We start from the raw sequence: 12,100 nt of genomic DNA on the forward strand, positions 1-12,100 counted from the left end.
ATAGTTGTCCACTTATTAGCTGTTTTTGTGTTGCTGTAGGAACTGGAAAGTGAAGGCCGTTTTCGAGAAGCTGAGTATCATTATTTGGAAGCGAAAGAATGGAAGGCAATAGTGAACATGTACCGAGTCAATGACATGTGGGATGAAGCATATCGGGTAAGAAGATCTACTTGCTCTATTCTACACATACTTATATTCAATTTGTAATTGATAGGAAGCCCTTTGTTTACAAAGGATATGCCCAAACCCATCAAACTAAACAATCATTAGATTTTATTATAGCAGCTACATATTAATAAAATCAATATGTCTGTTGCATTTCCCCCTAAGTGAATGGATCCTATGGGGTTTTCAATTTTAAGAGTGTCCACACCTGCCTGTGACATCTGTAGGTGGCACTATAATAGGACTTTCCCAGGTTTGCACTTGAGGAAAGTTTTGGATGATGATTTGGCTTTCAAAATCCTCTTGTGGTGCTGTGAAATTCCTCTTTTTAAAAAAAAAGATTTGCAGGCTCTGGCCATTAATAAGAACATAAGAACATAAGAAATAGGAGCAGGAGTAGGCCAATCGGCCCCTCGAGCCTGCTCCAGCATTCAATAAGATCATGGCTGATCTGATCCTAACCTTAAATCTAAATTCATGTCCAATTTCCTGCCCGCTCCCCGTAACCCCTAATTCCCTTTACTTCTAGGAAATGTCTATTTCTGTTTTAAATTTATTCAATGATGTAGCTTCCACAGCTTCCTGGGGCAGCAAATTCCACAGACCTACTACCCTCTGAGTGAAGAAGTTTCTCCTCATCTCAGTTTTGAAAGAGCAGCCCCTTATTCTAAGATTATGCCCCCTAGTTCTAGTTTCACCCATCCTTGGGAACATCCTTACCGCATCCACCCGATCAAGCCCCTTCACAATCTTATATGTTTCAATAAGATCGCCTCTCATTCTTCTGAACTCCAATGAGTAGAGTCCCAATCTACTCAACCTCTCCTCATATGTCCGCCCCCTCATCCACAGGATTAACCGAGTGAACCTCCTTTGTACTGCCTCGAGAGCAAGTATGTCTTTTCTGAAGTATGGACACCAAAACTGTATGCAGTATTCCAGGTGCGGTCTCACCAATACCTTATATAATTGCAGCAATACCTCCCTGTTTTTATATTCTATCCCCCTAGCAATAAACGCCAACATTCCGTTGGCCTTCTTGATCACCTGTTGCACCTGCATACTATCTTTTTGATTTTCTTGAACTAGGACCCCCAGATCCCTTTGTACTGCAGTACTTTCCAGTTTCTCGCCATTAAGATAACCTCACATTTTCCAATATTGTATTGCATCTGCCAAATCTCCACCCACTCACCCAGCCTGTCTATATCCCCCTGTAGGTTTTTTATATCCTCCTCACTCTCTACTTTCCCTCCCACCTTTGTATCATCTGCAAACTTTGATATGTTACACTCGGTCCCCTCCTCCAAATCGTTAATATAGATTGTAAAGAGTTGGGGACCCAGCACCGACCCCTGCGGAACACCACTGGCTACTGGTTGCCAGTCCGAGAATGAACCATTTATCCCAACTCTCTGCTTCCTGTTAGATAACCAATCCTCCACCCATGCCAGAATATTACCCCCAATCCAGTGATTCTTTATCTTGAGCAATAATCTTTTATGTGGCACCTTGTCGAATGCCTTCTGGAAGTCTAAATACACTACGTCCACTGGTTCCCCTTTATCCACCCTGTACGTTATGTCCTCAACGAACTCAAGCAAATTTGTCAGACATGACTTCCCCTTCGTAAAGCCATGCTGACTTTGTCCTATTAAATTATGTTTATCCAAATGTTCAGCTACTAATGGTGGGAAGAGCAATTTTTATTTCTCCTGTTTAATTAGATCCTCCATCTGTGTTTTTATCTCTGCATTTTTTAACTTTTTGTTTTGATTTTTAAATGTAAATCTTTTGATTTTCCTTTTCCCATTTCTATATCTCCATAGTCTTTAGCCACCTATCCTCTGGTTTCATGTTTTCTCCTCTTAAGCCTCACTCTCTAGAGAGGAGCCTGCCTGCTTCCTTCCCAGGCTCTTCAACACTCTCAACCAGTACCTCCCCAGCCTTGCTGTTTCTCTTGCCAGTCCTTTTGGAGTTTCCCTTTGGGTGTGTCTTTCTCCTCAAATTCCCACTTTGTCTAGTCTTCCCGCAGCTTTCCCGCTTCCCTGTAGTTTCACAGCTCCAACCCCAAAGTTGTCTACTGCACCATTGCCGCTTCGGTGGGCTTCTCTGGAGGTTCCCTGCCCTGGCCCAGTTGTTGTAAGGTTGATAGGGCCTCTGGCCCTGCTGCTCTTCCTCACTGATCTGTTGCTGCCCCAGTCTAGCTCTGCCCCTATCGGCCTGCAACCACTATCTCTCTCACCTCTGCCAGTTGGCTGCTCTGACCAAGAAAAGTAATAATTTATATAAACCCTTGTGTTTTTTTATATCTAATACATATTTATATATTTTTAAATAATCAAGATTTTTATATAAAAATAAATTCTCCATTAATCCTTATTCAGCTTCAATGTCCTCCTCTCACTTTGCCCCGTTACTACTATCCTTATTCCCACTTGCTTTTATTCTCTCCTCCCTCCTCTCTGCTACCCCCTTGCCCTCTTTCCCCCACACCTTCCTCCCTGTCTATCCTTTCCCCATCCCCTTCTCTCCCCATCCCCTTCCTCCTTTCCCCACCTTTTTCTCTTTTTTTCTTCTGCCTTCTTCCCCTCTGCTGTCCTTCCTGCTCCTCCTCCACCTTCCCCTCTCCATCTTTCTCTTTCCCTGCCCCCCCCCCTTTTTCCTGACCCACTTTCACCCCACCCTCTCCTCTCCCACTCTAGCGTTGCCTGATTTTCAACCCCCCTTCCCTCTGGCCTGTTATTATGCTCCACCTTTCCTCCGGGCCTCTAAGTGTGCTCTACTTTTCCCCTCCCCCACTCTACCCCTTTTTACCCTCCTCTACCTTCTCCTTCCCTCTACCTCTAACCCTGCTCTTCTTTCCCCCTGACCCCAGCCTCTAACCATACCTTTCCCCTTGCTGCCTCCTGTCCTCTTAACTCCACTAAACCCACAAACTACACTTCATACTCATTCCCCACGTGCATCACCACAGAAGACGAGTCTCCAGCATGGTGTGATGGCTTCTCTAGTTAGTTATATTCATTTCGTTTTCCTCCTGGCCACATACTTCAGGACTGCCATCTTTGTTTCTCATTTTGATCAGTTATTGATTTAGAGTTGTTGTTCTTTAGTGTGTAAGTCTCAGTGCTCTTGCTCTTACATGGAGTCGAAAAATGATGGGCACAAGCGAGAAGGCCTCCTACAAACATTCAGAGTGGAGGAAGGTAACCACACATGGTATGACATTTTTAAGGGGATAGTAGGGCAGATGTTTTGTTTTAGCATTCCTGGCATTCACTGGAGTGCATGTCAGGAAATTGCGCACCCTAGCCCATGCTTTTCCCTTCATTGAAATTAATGGACAGAAAATCACTGGCTGGGGTGAACAATTTCCTGATATGCATCTCATTGTGTGCTAGAAGCACCAAAATGAAAAATGTCCACTTAGTGTCCCTAAATGATTTTCCTATATGAGAAAGCAGCAATTCCTATTTGTATGTGGTCGAGCTTCATTCAAAACTGGAAGAATACCTAAGGTAGGCAATCTGATATTTTATTTTGAGCAGGAATGGCATTATCAAATATATTGATTGAAAGCTGATTGAACAGGTGACAAAATTGAGGAGCCAGTTGTGCAGCAAATGCATGTTGTACTGCACACTTAACAAAAACAGATGGTTTAACAAAAAGGTCATGTGGAAGTGATGATGGACAGAAAGAAGTAGGTCAAAATGTTATCGCACATCGTAAAAAGTTTGACATCACATTTGTTTTATTGCATTAATGTATCAAAGCAAATGCTACATCAATAGTCAAATCTATTATTTTTGTTAAAATTTGTGTAGTTACAATTCAAAAGACTTGAATTTAAGAAAACTCCCTTGTATTTCTTATAGGTTTCTAAAGCCCATGGCGGTGCAAATGCCCATAAACAGGTGGCCTACTTATGGGCTAAGAGTCTGGGAGGAGAGTCTGCAGTTAAGTTGCTGAATAAATTTGGTCTTCTGGAAACAGCAATTGATTACGCAGCTGATAACTGGTGAGATATACTTATAGAATCATAGAAAGTTATGGCACAGAAGGAGGACATTCTCCCCTCAGCCTCCTTTGTTCCAAAGAAAACAACCCCAGCCTATCCAAGCTTTTCTCATAGCTAAAATTCTCCAGCCCTGGCAACATCTTTGTAAATCTCCTCTGTACCCTCTCGAGTGCAATCACATCTTTCCTAATGTGGTGACCAGAACTGTACGCAGTACTCAAGCTGTGGCCTCACTAGTGTTTTATACAGTTCTAGCATAACCTCTTATATTCTATGCCTCGGCTAATAAAGGAAAGTATCTAGTATGCCTTCTTAACCACCTGATCGACCTGTCCTACTACCTTCAGGGATCTGTGGACATGCACTACAAGGTCCCTCTGTTCCTCGACACCTCTCAGTATCCTCCCATTTATTGTGTATTCCCTTGCCTTGTTTGCCCTACCTAATGCATCACCTCACATTTCTCCAGATTGAATTCCATTTGCCACTTTTTTGCCCACCTGACCCCATTGATATCTTCCTGCAGTCTACAGTTTTCCTCCTCACTATCAACCATGTGGCCATTTTTTGTATCATCTGCAAATTTCTTGATCATGCCCCCTACATTCAAGTCCAAATCATTAATATGTACCACAAAAAGCAGGGACCTAGTACTGAGCCCTGCGAAACCCCACTGGAAACAGCCTTCCAGTCGCAAAAACACCCATCTACCATTACCCTTTGGCTTCCTGCCACTGAGCCAATTTTGGATCCAACTTGCCACTTTCCCATTGATCCCATGGGCTATTATTTTTCTGACCAGTCTGCCATGTGGGACCTTGTCAAAAGCCTTGCTAAAATCCATGTAAACCACATCAAACACGTTACTCTCATCGGCCCTCCTTGTTGCCTCCTCAAAAAATTCAGTCAAGTTAATCAGACACGACCTTCCCTTAACAAATCCATACTGACTGTCCTTGATTAACCCGTGGCTTTCTAAATGACTATTTATGCTGTCCCTCAGAATTGATTCCAATAATTTGCCCACCACCGAGGTTAGATTGATTGGCCTATAATTATTCAGTCTATCTCTCTCTGCCTTTTTAAACAACAGTACAACGTTAGCAGTCCTCCAATCCCCCCGACACCACACCTGTAGCCGGGGAGAATTGGAAAATGATGGTCAGAGCCTCTGCTATTTCCTCTCCTGCTTCTCGTAACAGCCTGGGATACATTCATCCTGGCCTTGCAATTTATCTACTTTCAAAGATGCTAAACCCTTTAATACTTCCTCTCTCACTATGTTTATGCCATCCAATATTTCATACTCCTCTTCCTTAACTATAATCCCTGCGTCATCCCCTCTTTTGTGAAGACAGACGCAACATATTCATTAAGACCCATATCCACATTTTCCGCCTCCACACATAAGTTACCTTTTTGGTTTCTAATAGGCCCCATTCTTTCCTTAGTTATTCTCTTGCTCTTTATGTATTTATAAAACATCTTTGGGTTTTCCTTGATTTTACTTGCCAGTATTTTTTCATGCCCTCGCTTTGCTTTCCTAATTTCCTTTTTAATTTCACCCCTGCACGTCCTAAACTCCTCTAGGCTTTCTGCAGTATTGAACTCTCGGTATCTGACATGAGCTTCCCTTTTTAGCCGTATCTTACCCTGAATGCTCCTTGTCATCCAGGGGGCTCTTGATTTGGGAGTTCCACCCTTTTTCTTTGTGGGAACATGTTTGTTCTGAACCCTCACTATCTTTCCCTTGAATGCCTCCCATTGCTCTGACACTAATTTAACTTCAAGTAGCTATTTCCAGTCCACTTTTGTTAAATCACTTCTCAGCTTAGTAAAATTGGCCTTTCCCCAATTGAGAACTTTTTACTCCTGTTCTATCTTTATCCTTTTCTGTAACTATGCTAAATCTGACTGAATTATGATCACTACCAGCAAAATGCTCTCCCACTGATGCTCCTTCCACCTGCCCAGCTTCATTCCCTAAAACTAAATCCAGAACTGTGCCCCACCTCCCCACCTTGTTGGGCTTGCTTAGTACTGGCTAAAAAAGTTCTCCTGAATGCAGTTTAAGAATTCTGCGCCTTCTATACCTTTTACACCGATTGTGACCTAGTTAATACTAGGGTAGTTGAAATCCCTTTCTATTGCTGCCCTATTGCTATTGCACGTCTTAGAAATTTGCCTACATATTTCCTCTATCTCCCTCTGACTGTTTGGCGGTCCCAGCAGTGCGATTGCCCCTTCTTTTGTTCTTTAGCTCAACCCATATGACCTCATTTGATGCTCCTTCTAACACATAATCCTTCCTCATAGCTGTAATTGTTTCTTTAACCAATATTGCCACCCCTCCTCCTTTTTTATCCCCCTCTCTATCTCATCTGGAAACTCTGTAACCAGGAACGTTGAGCTGCCATTCCTGCCCCACTTTAAGCCATGTTTCAGTATTGGTAAGATATCATATTTCCACGTGTCTTTCTGTGCCCTCAGCTCATCTGCCTTATTCACTAGACTCCTTGCATTGAAATATATATCATTAAGCACTGCTGAACTCTCTTTCTAACTTTTGTTTCCTCTGCCTTCCAAACTCGTTTATTGATTTTTTATCTTCCATTTCCAGTTCTGCTTCTCTCCTGAATCTACGCTCCGGTTCCCATCCCCCTGCCAAGCTGGTTTAAACCCTCCCCAATAGCACCAGCAAACCTCCCTGCGAGGATATTGGCTTGGGCCCTGTTGAGGTGCAACCAGTCTGGCTTGTACGGGTCCCACCTCCCCAGAACCAGTCCCAATGCTCCAGGAATCTAAAGCTCTCCCTCCTGCACCATCTCTCCGGCCATGCATTCATCTGCTCTATCCTCCTATTTCTATTCTCGCTAGCGCGTGGCACTGGGAATAATCCGGAGATTACTACCTTTGAGGTCTTGCTTATTAATCTTTCCTAACTCCTTAAAATCTGCCTGCAGGACCTCATCCCTTTTTCTACCTATGTCATTGGTACCAATATGGACCACGCCCTCTACCTGTTCACCCTCCACCTGTTCACCCTCCCTCTTCAGAATGTTCTTCAGCCACTCAGTGACATCCTTGACCCTGGCACCAGGGAGGCAACATACCATCCTGGAATCACGTCTGCGGCCGTAGAAACGCCTGTCTGTTCCCCTAACTATAGAATCCCCTATCACTATTGCTTTCCTGACCTTCCTCCTCTTCCCCTGTACAGCTGAGCCACCCATGGTGCTGTGGACTTCGCTCTGGCTGCACTCCCCAGAGGAACCCTCTCCCTCACCAGTATTCAGAACTGAATACTGGTCAGAGAGCAAGATGCACTCAGGGGACTCCTGAACTACCTACCTGGTCCTCCTTGTCTGTCTGGTGGTCACCCATTCCCTCTCTGCCTGTGCTCTCTTAAGCTGTCGGGTGACCAGCTCCTGAAATGTGCTATCCACATAGCTCTCAGCCTCGTGGATGCACTGCAGTGACGCCAGCTGTTGCTCAAGCTCTGAAACCCCGGAGCTCGAGCTCCTCCAGCTGATGACACTTCCTGCACCTGTGACCGTCCAGGACACGGGAAGCGTCCTGGACTTCCCACATGGCGCAGGACGTGCATTCGATGAGACCGAGGTGCCCTGCCATGCCTCTATTTATTAGACTACTAACTCAACAGAAATAAACTAAAGAGTTTAAAAAAAACACTCACCAGCTACTCACCAATCAGTTCCGTCCCTTGTGCTGACGTACTTAGTACAGATGGCAATATTAAATAATTTCATTTAAAATAATATGTATTTCCCCTTTCCCTCTTTCCTTCCTGTGCCATGCGCTATCCTCTGGCTGGCAGAACAGATAACCTTCTTATCTTGGATGGGCACACCCAACTTTATAGGAGCAAAAATTAAAACGTTGGAGCAAAGTGATCTTATTTTGATAATTGGTATACCCACTTTCACACATGGTTCACTGTCCATTCTTCATCGCACCCTCTTTTTAAAAGCAGGACCAATGAGATCTATGTCCCAAGGCCCCTTTCCAGAAGGAATACATCTCCTGACCCTCTGCTCAAGAACTTCTGACTCCCAACTTTCCACTGCAGCTCTTCCTGCTCACTTGGAGCTCTGAGTAATCCCCTCTGACTCACTTTCTAATGCCTCCTGGGTGTATGTTTCTGGGCTGGTGTTTGGTTGGGAAAGAGAGAGTGATAGCCATGTAATGTTATGCTGAGAGAACAGGGTGGATGTCACGTGACATTTGATGTGGAGAAATGAGAGGTGATACATTTTGAGAGGAAGGATAAGGAGAAGAAATATACACTAAATGGTGAAACTTTAAAAGGAGCAGAGTGAGTTAGAGTTCAGGTACATACATTTTTTTTTAGAAGTGGGAAGACAAGTTAATAAACTTGTAAATAAAAAGCATATAGGATTCTATGTTTTATAAAAAATTAAAAGGGTATGGGGAAAGGATGGGAAATGGAATTAAGTGGATAGCCCTCCCAGAGAGCTAGCACAGACATGACTGGTCGAATGATCTCCTTGTGATTCCAAAACTCAGCCCAATTAAATGCCTTCTCTGTATTCACTTGATAACATTCCTGAATGTTCACGTGAAACTCATGTGCATAGAAAGACTTCCAGGACTTGTACAAGGTCCCTTGCTGTCAAATTTGTTTATTGATGAAATCAGTGATCGTGTTGAAAGTAAATTATCTTTGTTGTACGGGCAAGTATGAGGAGACAGATATTATTGAAGAGCCAGAGACTTAGTGATATGGTGAATAGATGATGACATACAATTTTTAAAAAATATTCTAATATCAAATATAATTAACCAATGAAGAATATATTATTAAATGAGGTCTAACAAGAAAAAAGATTTGGGTGTGATAACTGATCAAACATTCAGTATCACATTGAATGCCAGTGATTTGCAAATCTAAACAGAATGTTATGGTGTAGAAGTAGATCAATATAACATAAGTTTAAGGAAAATCTATAAAGGAATTCATGGACTTTACGTGGAATAGTATCATAAGTTCGCTGAAAATATTTTTGAGAAGATGGAGGCTGTGGAGGACAATTACTGCTTTTGGATTTTCAGAATAAAACTTATTTATTCCAATTAAATTTTTTTATAGAAGATCAAGAAACCATACAAATTTTTTATATTCGTTCATGGGATGTGGGCGTCGCTGGCGAGGCCAGCATTTATTGCCCATCCCTAATTGCCCTTGAGAAGGTGGTGGTGAGCCGCCTTTTGAACCGTTGCAGTCCGAGTGGTGAAGGTTCTCCCACAATGCTGTTAGGTAGGGAGTTCCAGGATTTTGACCCAGCGACGATGAAGGAACGGCGACATATTTCCAAGTCGGGATGGTGCTTGACTTGGAGGGGAACGTGTTGGTGGTGCTGTTCCCATGTACCTGCTACCCTTGTCCTTCTAGGTGGTAGAGATCGTGGGTTTGGGTGGTGCTGTCGAAGAAGCCTTGGCGAGTTGCTGCAGTGCATCCTGTGGATGGTACACATTGCAGCCACAGGGTGCACCGGTGGTGAAGGGAGTGAATGTTTAGGGTGGTAGATGGGTGCCAATCAAACGAGCTGCTTTGTCCTGGATGGTGTCGAGCTGCTTGAGTGTATTTGGAGCTGCACTCATCCAGGCAAGTGGAGATTATTCCATCACACTCCTGACTTGTGCCTTGTAGATGGTGGAAAGGCTTTGGGGAGTCAGGAGGTGAGTCACTCGCCGCAGAATACCCAGCCTCTGACCTGCTCTTGTAGCCACAGTATTTATGTAGCTGGTCCAGTTAAGTTTCTGGTCAATGGTGACCCTCAAGATGTTGATGGTGGGGAATTCGGCGATGGTAATGCCGTTGAATGTCAAGGGGAGGTGGTTAGACTCTCTCTTGTTGGAGATGGTCATTGCCTGGCATTTGTCTGGCGCGAATGTTACTTACCACTTATGAGCCCAAGCCTGGATGTTGTCCAGGTCTTGCTGCATGCGGGCACGAACTGCTTTATTATCTGAGGGGTTGCGAATGGAACTGAACGCTGTGCAATCATCAGTGAACATCCCCGTTTCTGACCTTATGATGGTGGGAAGGTCATTGATGAAGCAGCTGAAGATGGTTGGGCCTAGGACACTGCCCTGAGGAACTCCTGCAGCAGTGTCCTGGGGCTGAGATGATTGGCCTCCAACGACCACTACCATCTTCCTTTGTGCTCGGTATGACTCTGGCCACTGGAGAGTTTTCCCAGTAAAGTACACACCCAGTAATCACTTACGGTATGTTAAATTCTCTTTCAGCTCTTTCGACTTTGCTTTTGAATTGACACGGTTGTCTATGAAAAATAAAATCCCAGATATCCATCTCAAATATGCCATGTATCTGGAAGATGAGGTAAATGGTTACTTTCCTTTGTGAATGTTCAACTAATTGCAGCTGTACCAGCTCATGTGGATCCCATTTTTTATTGTGTTTGTGTAGTGGTCAACATGGTAATATGGTATAATACAACTTGATCTAATGCAATAAATCAGATGGCTGCAGTAGTGTATTGTCATTTCTGGCAACTAAAATTCGGGCAAAAATATTTCACTTTATGCTAATTATTAACTTTGTCATGTTTTTTGATGTTGCTGTGGATGTATATTTACTGGCAAATGGGCATGGGTCGTTTATGATGAATGCACTTATAACTTAATAGCTGTTAGTGAGAGGAAAATAATAGTGAGTAGAATGGGCCTATACTCTCTGGAGTTTAGAAGAATGAGAAGTGATCTCATTGAAACATATAAGATTCTGAGGGAGCTTGACAGAGTAGATGCTGAGAGGTTGTTTCCCATGGCTGGAGAGTCTAGAACTAGGGGGCATAGTCGCAGGATAAGATGTCAGCCATTTAAGACTGAGATCAGGAGGAATTTCTTCACTCAGAGGATTGTGAATCTTTTGGAATTCTCTACCCCAGAGGGCTGTGGTGCTCAGTTGTTGAATATATTCAAGGCTGAGATAGATAGATTTTTGGACTCTAGAGGAATCAAGAGAATTGGGGATTGAACGGGAAAGTGGAGTTGAGGTCGAAGATCAGCCATGATTTGATTGAGGAGCAGAGCAGGCTCGAGGAGCCGTATGGCCTACTCCTGCTCTTATTTCTTATCTTTTTATTTTTCTTTCTGGAGGTTAAATCCAAACCTTAGTGCCCAAAATTATGGTGTTATTAACTTGCAATTCATTGGTGCTTTTCTTTAACTTTTGATAATATACCATCAGAAAATAATTTTATGGACAAAAAATTAAAAATGTATGGAAGAAAGTTAGTAAGAGGGAAACAAGGAGGTGTGGCATTTCCTTGTCTATCTACAGAGCGTCACTTATCAATCAACAATTTCAGAAATAGTTGCAAATCTGGTACAAATAGATAGAAACAATTCAGTTTAAGAAAGTAAACGATAAATGCAGGCACACTCTTGATGGAAAAATAGTAATGTTTATTTCTGCTCATTTCTCATTGCTAAATTTATCATGTTTCACAATTCTAGGGAAAATTTCAAGAGGCAGAAGTCGAATTTATTAAAGCAGGAAAGTCTAAGGAGGCTGTCCTTATGTGAGTCTTTCTTCTGGTAGATAACAGACTACTTAAATTGATGGTATTTATAGTTTTATGTTGCTTAACGTTCGGTTTACTTTTAAAAGGTATGTACATAACCAGGACTGGGATGCAGCCCAGAGGGTGGCGGAGGCTCATGATTCAGACAGTGTAGCTGATGTCCTGGTTGGCCAGGCTCGCTTTGCCTTTGACCAGAAAGAATATCAAAAGGCTGAGGCTTTCCTTCTGAGAGCTCAAAGACCAGAATTGGCTGTCAAATATTACAAGGTCAGAAGTTTTTTTGTCAACATTGTTTTGTCATTGAAGATTGTACTGA

General features: G+C 43.1%; 1 protein-coding gene across 1 annotated transcript in view; it reads left to right on the forward strand.

Annotated features, from left to right (window-relative positions):
• ift172 (intraflagellar transport 172) overlaps positions 1 to 12,100 on the forward strand; it is a 139,442-nt gene that overhangs the window by 78,959 nt on the left and 48,383 nt on the right. Inside the window, exons 29-33 of the mRNA XM_067984452.1 lie at positions 40 to 156; positions 4,047 to 4,189; positions 10,484 to 10,577; positions 11,717 to 11,781; positions 11,871 to 12,051. Of these exons, the coding sequence (XP_067840553.1) occupies positions 40 to 156; positions 4,047 to 4,189; positions 10,484 to 10,577; positions 11,717 to 11,781; positions 11,871 to 12,051 (600 nt within the window). The remainder of the gene's footprint in view (positions 1 to 39; positions 157 to 4,046; positions 4,190 to 10,483; positions 10,578 to 11,716; positions 11,782 to 11,870; positions 12,052 to 12,100) is intronic.

This window comes from Heptranchias perlo, chromosome 5 (assembly GCF_035084215.1).
Source record: "Heptranchias perlo isolate sHepPer1 chromosome 5, sHepPer1.hap1, whole genome shotgun sequence".
In the NCBI taxonomy this organism is placed as follows: domain Eukaryota; kingdom Metazoa; phylum Chordata; class Chondrichthyes; order Hexanchiformes; family Hexanchidae; genus Heptranchias; species Heptranchias perlo.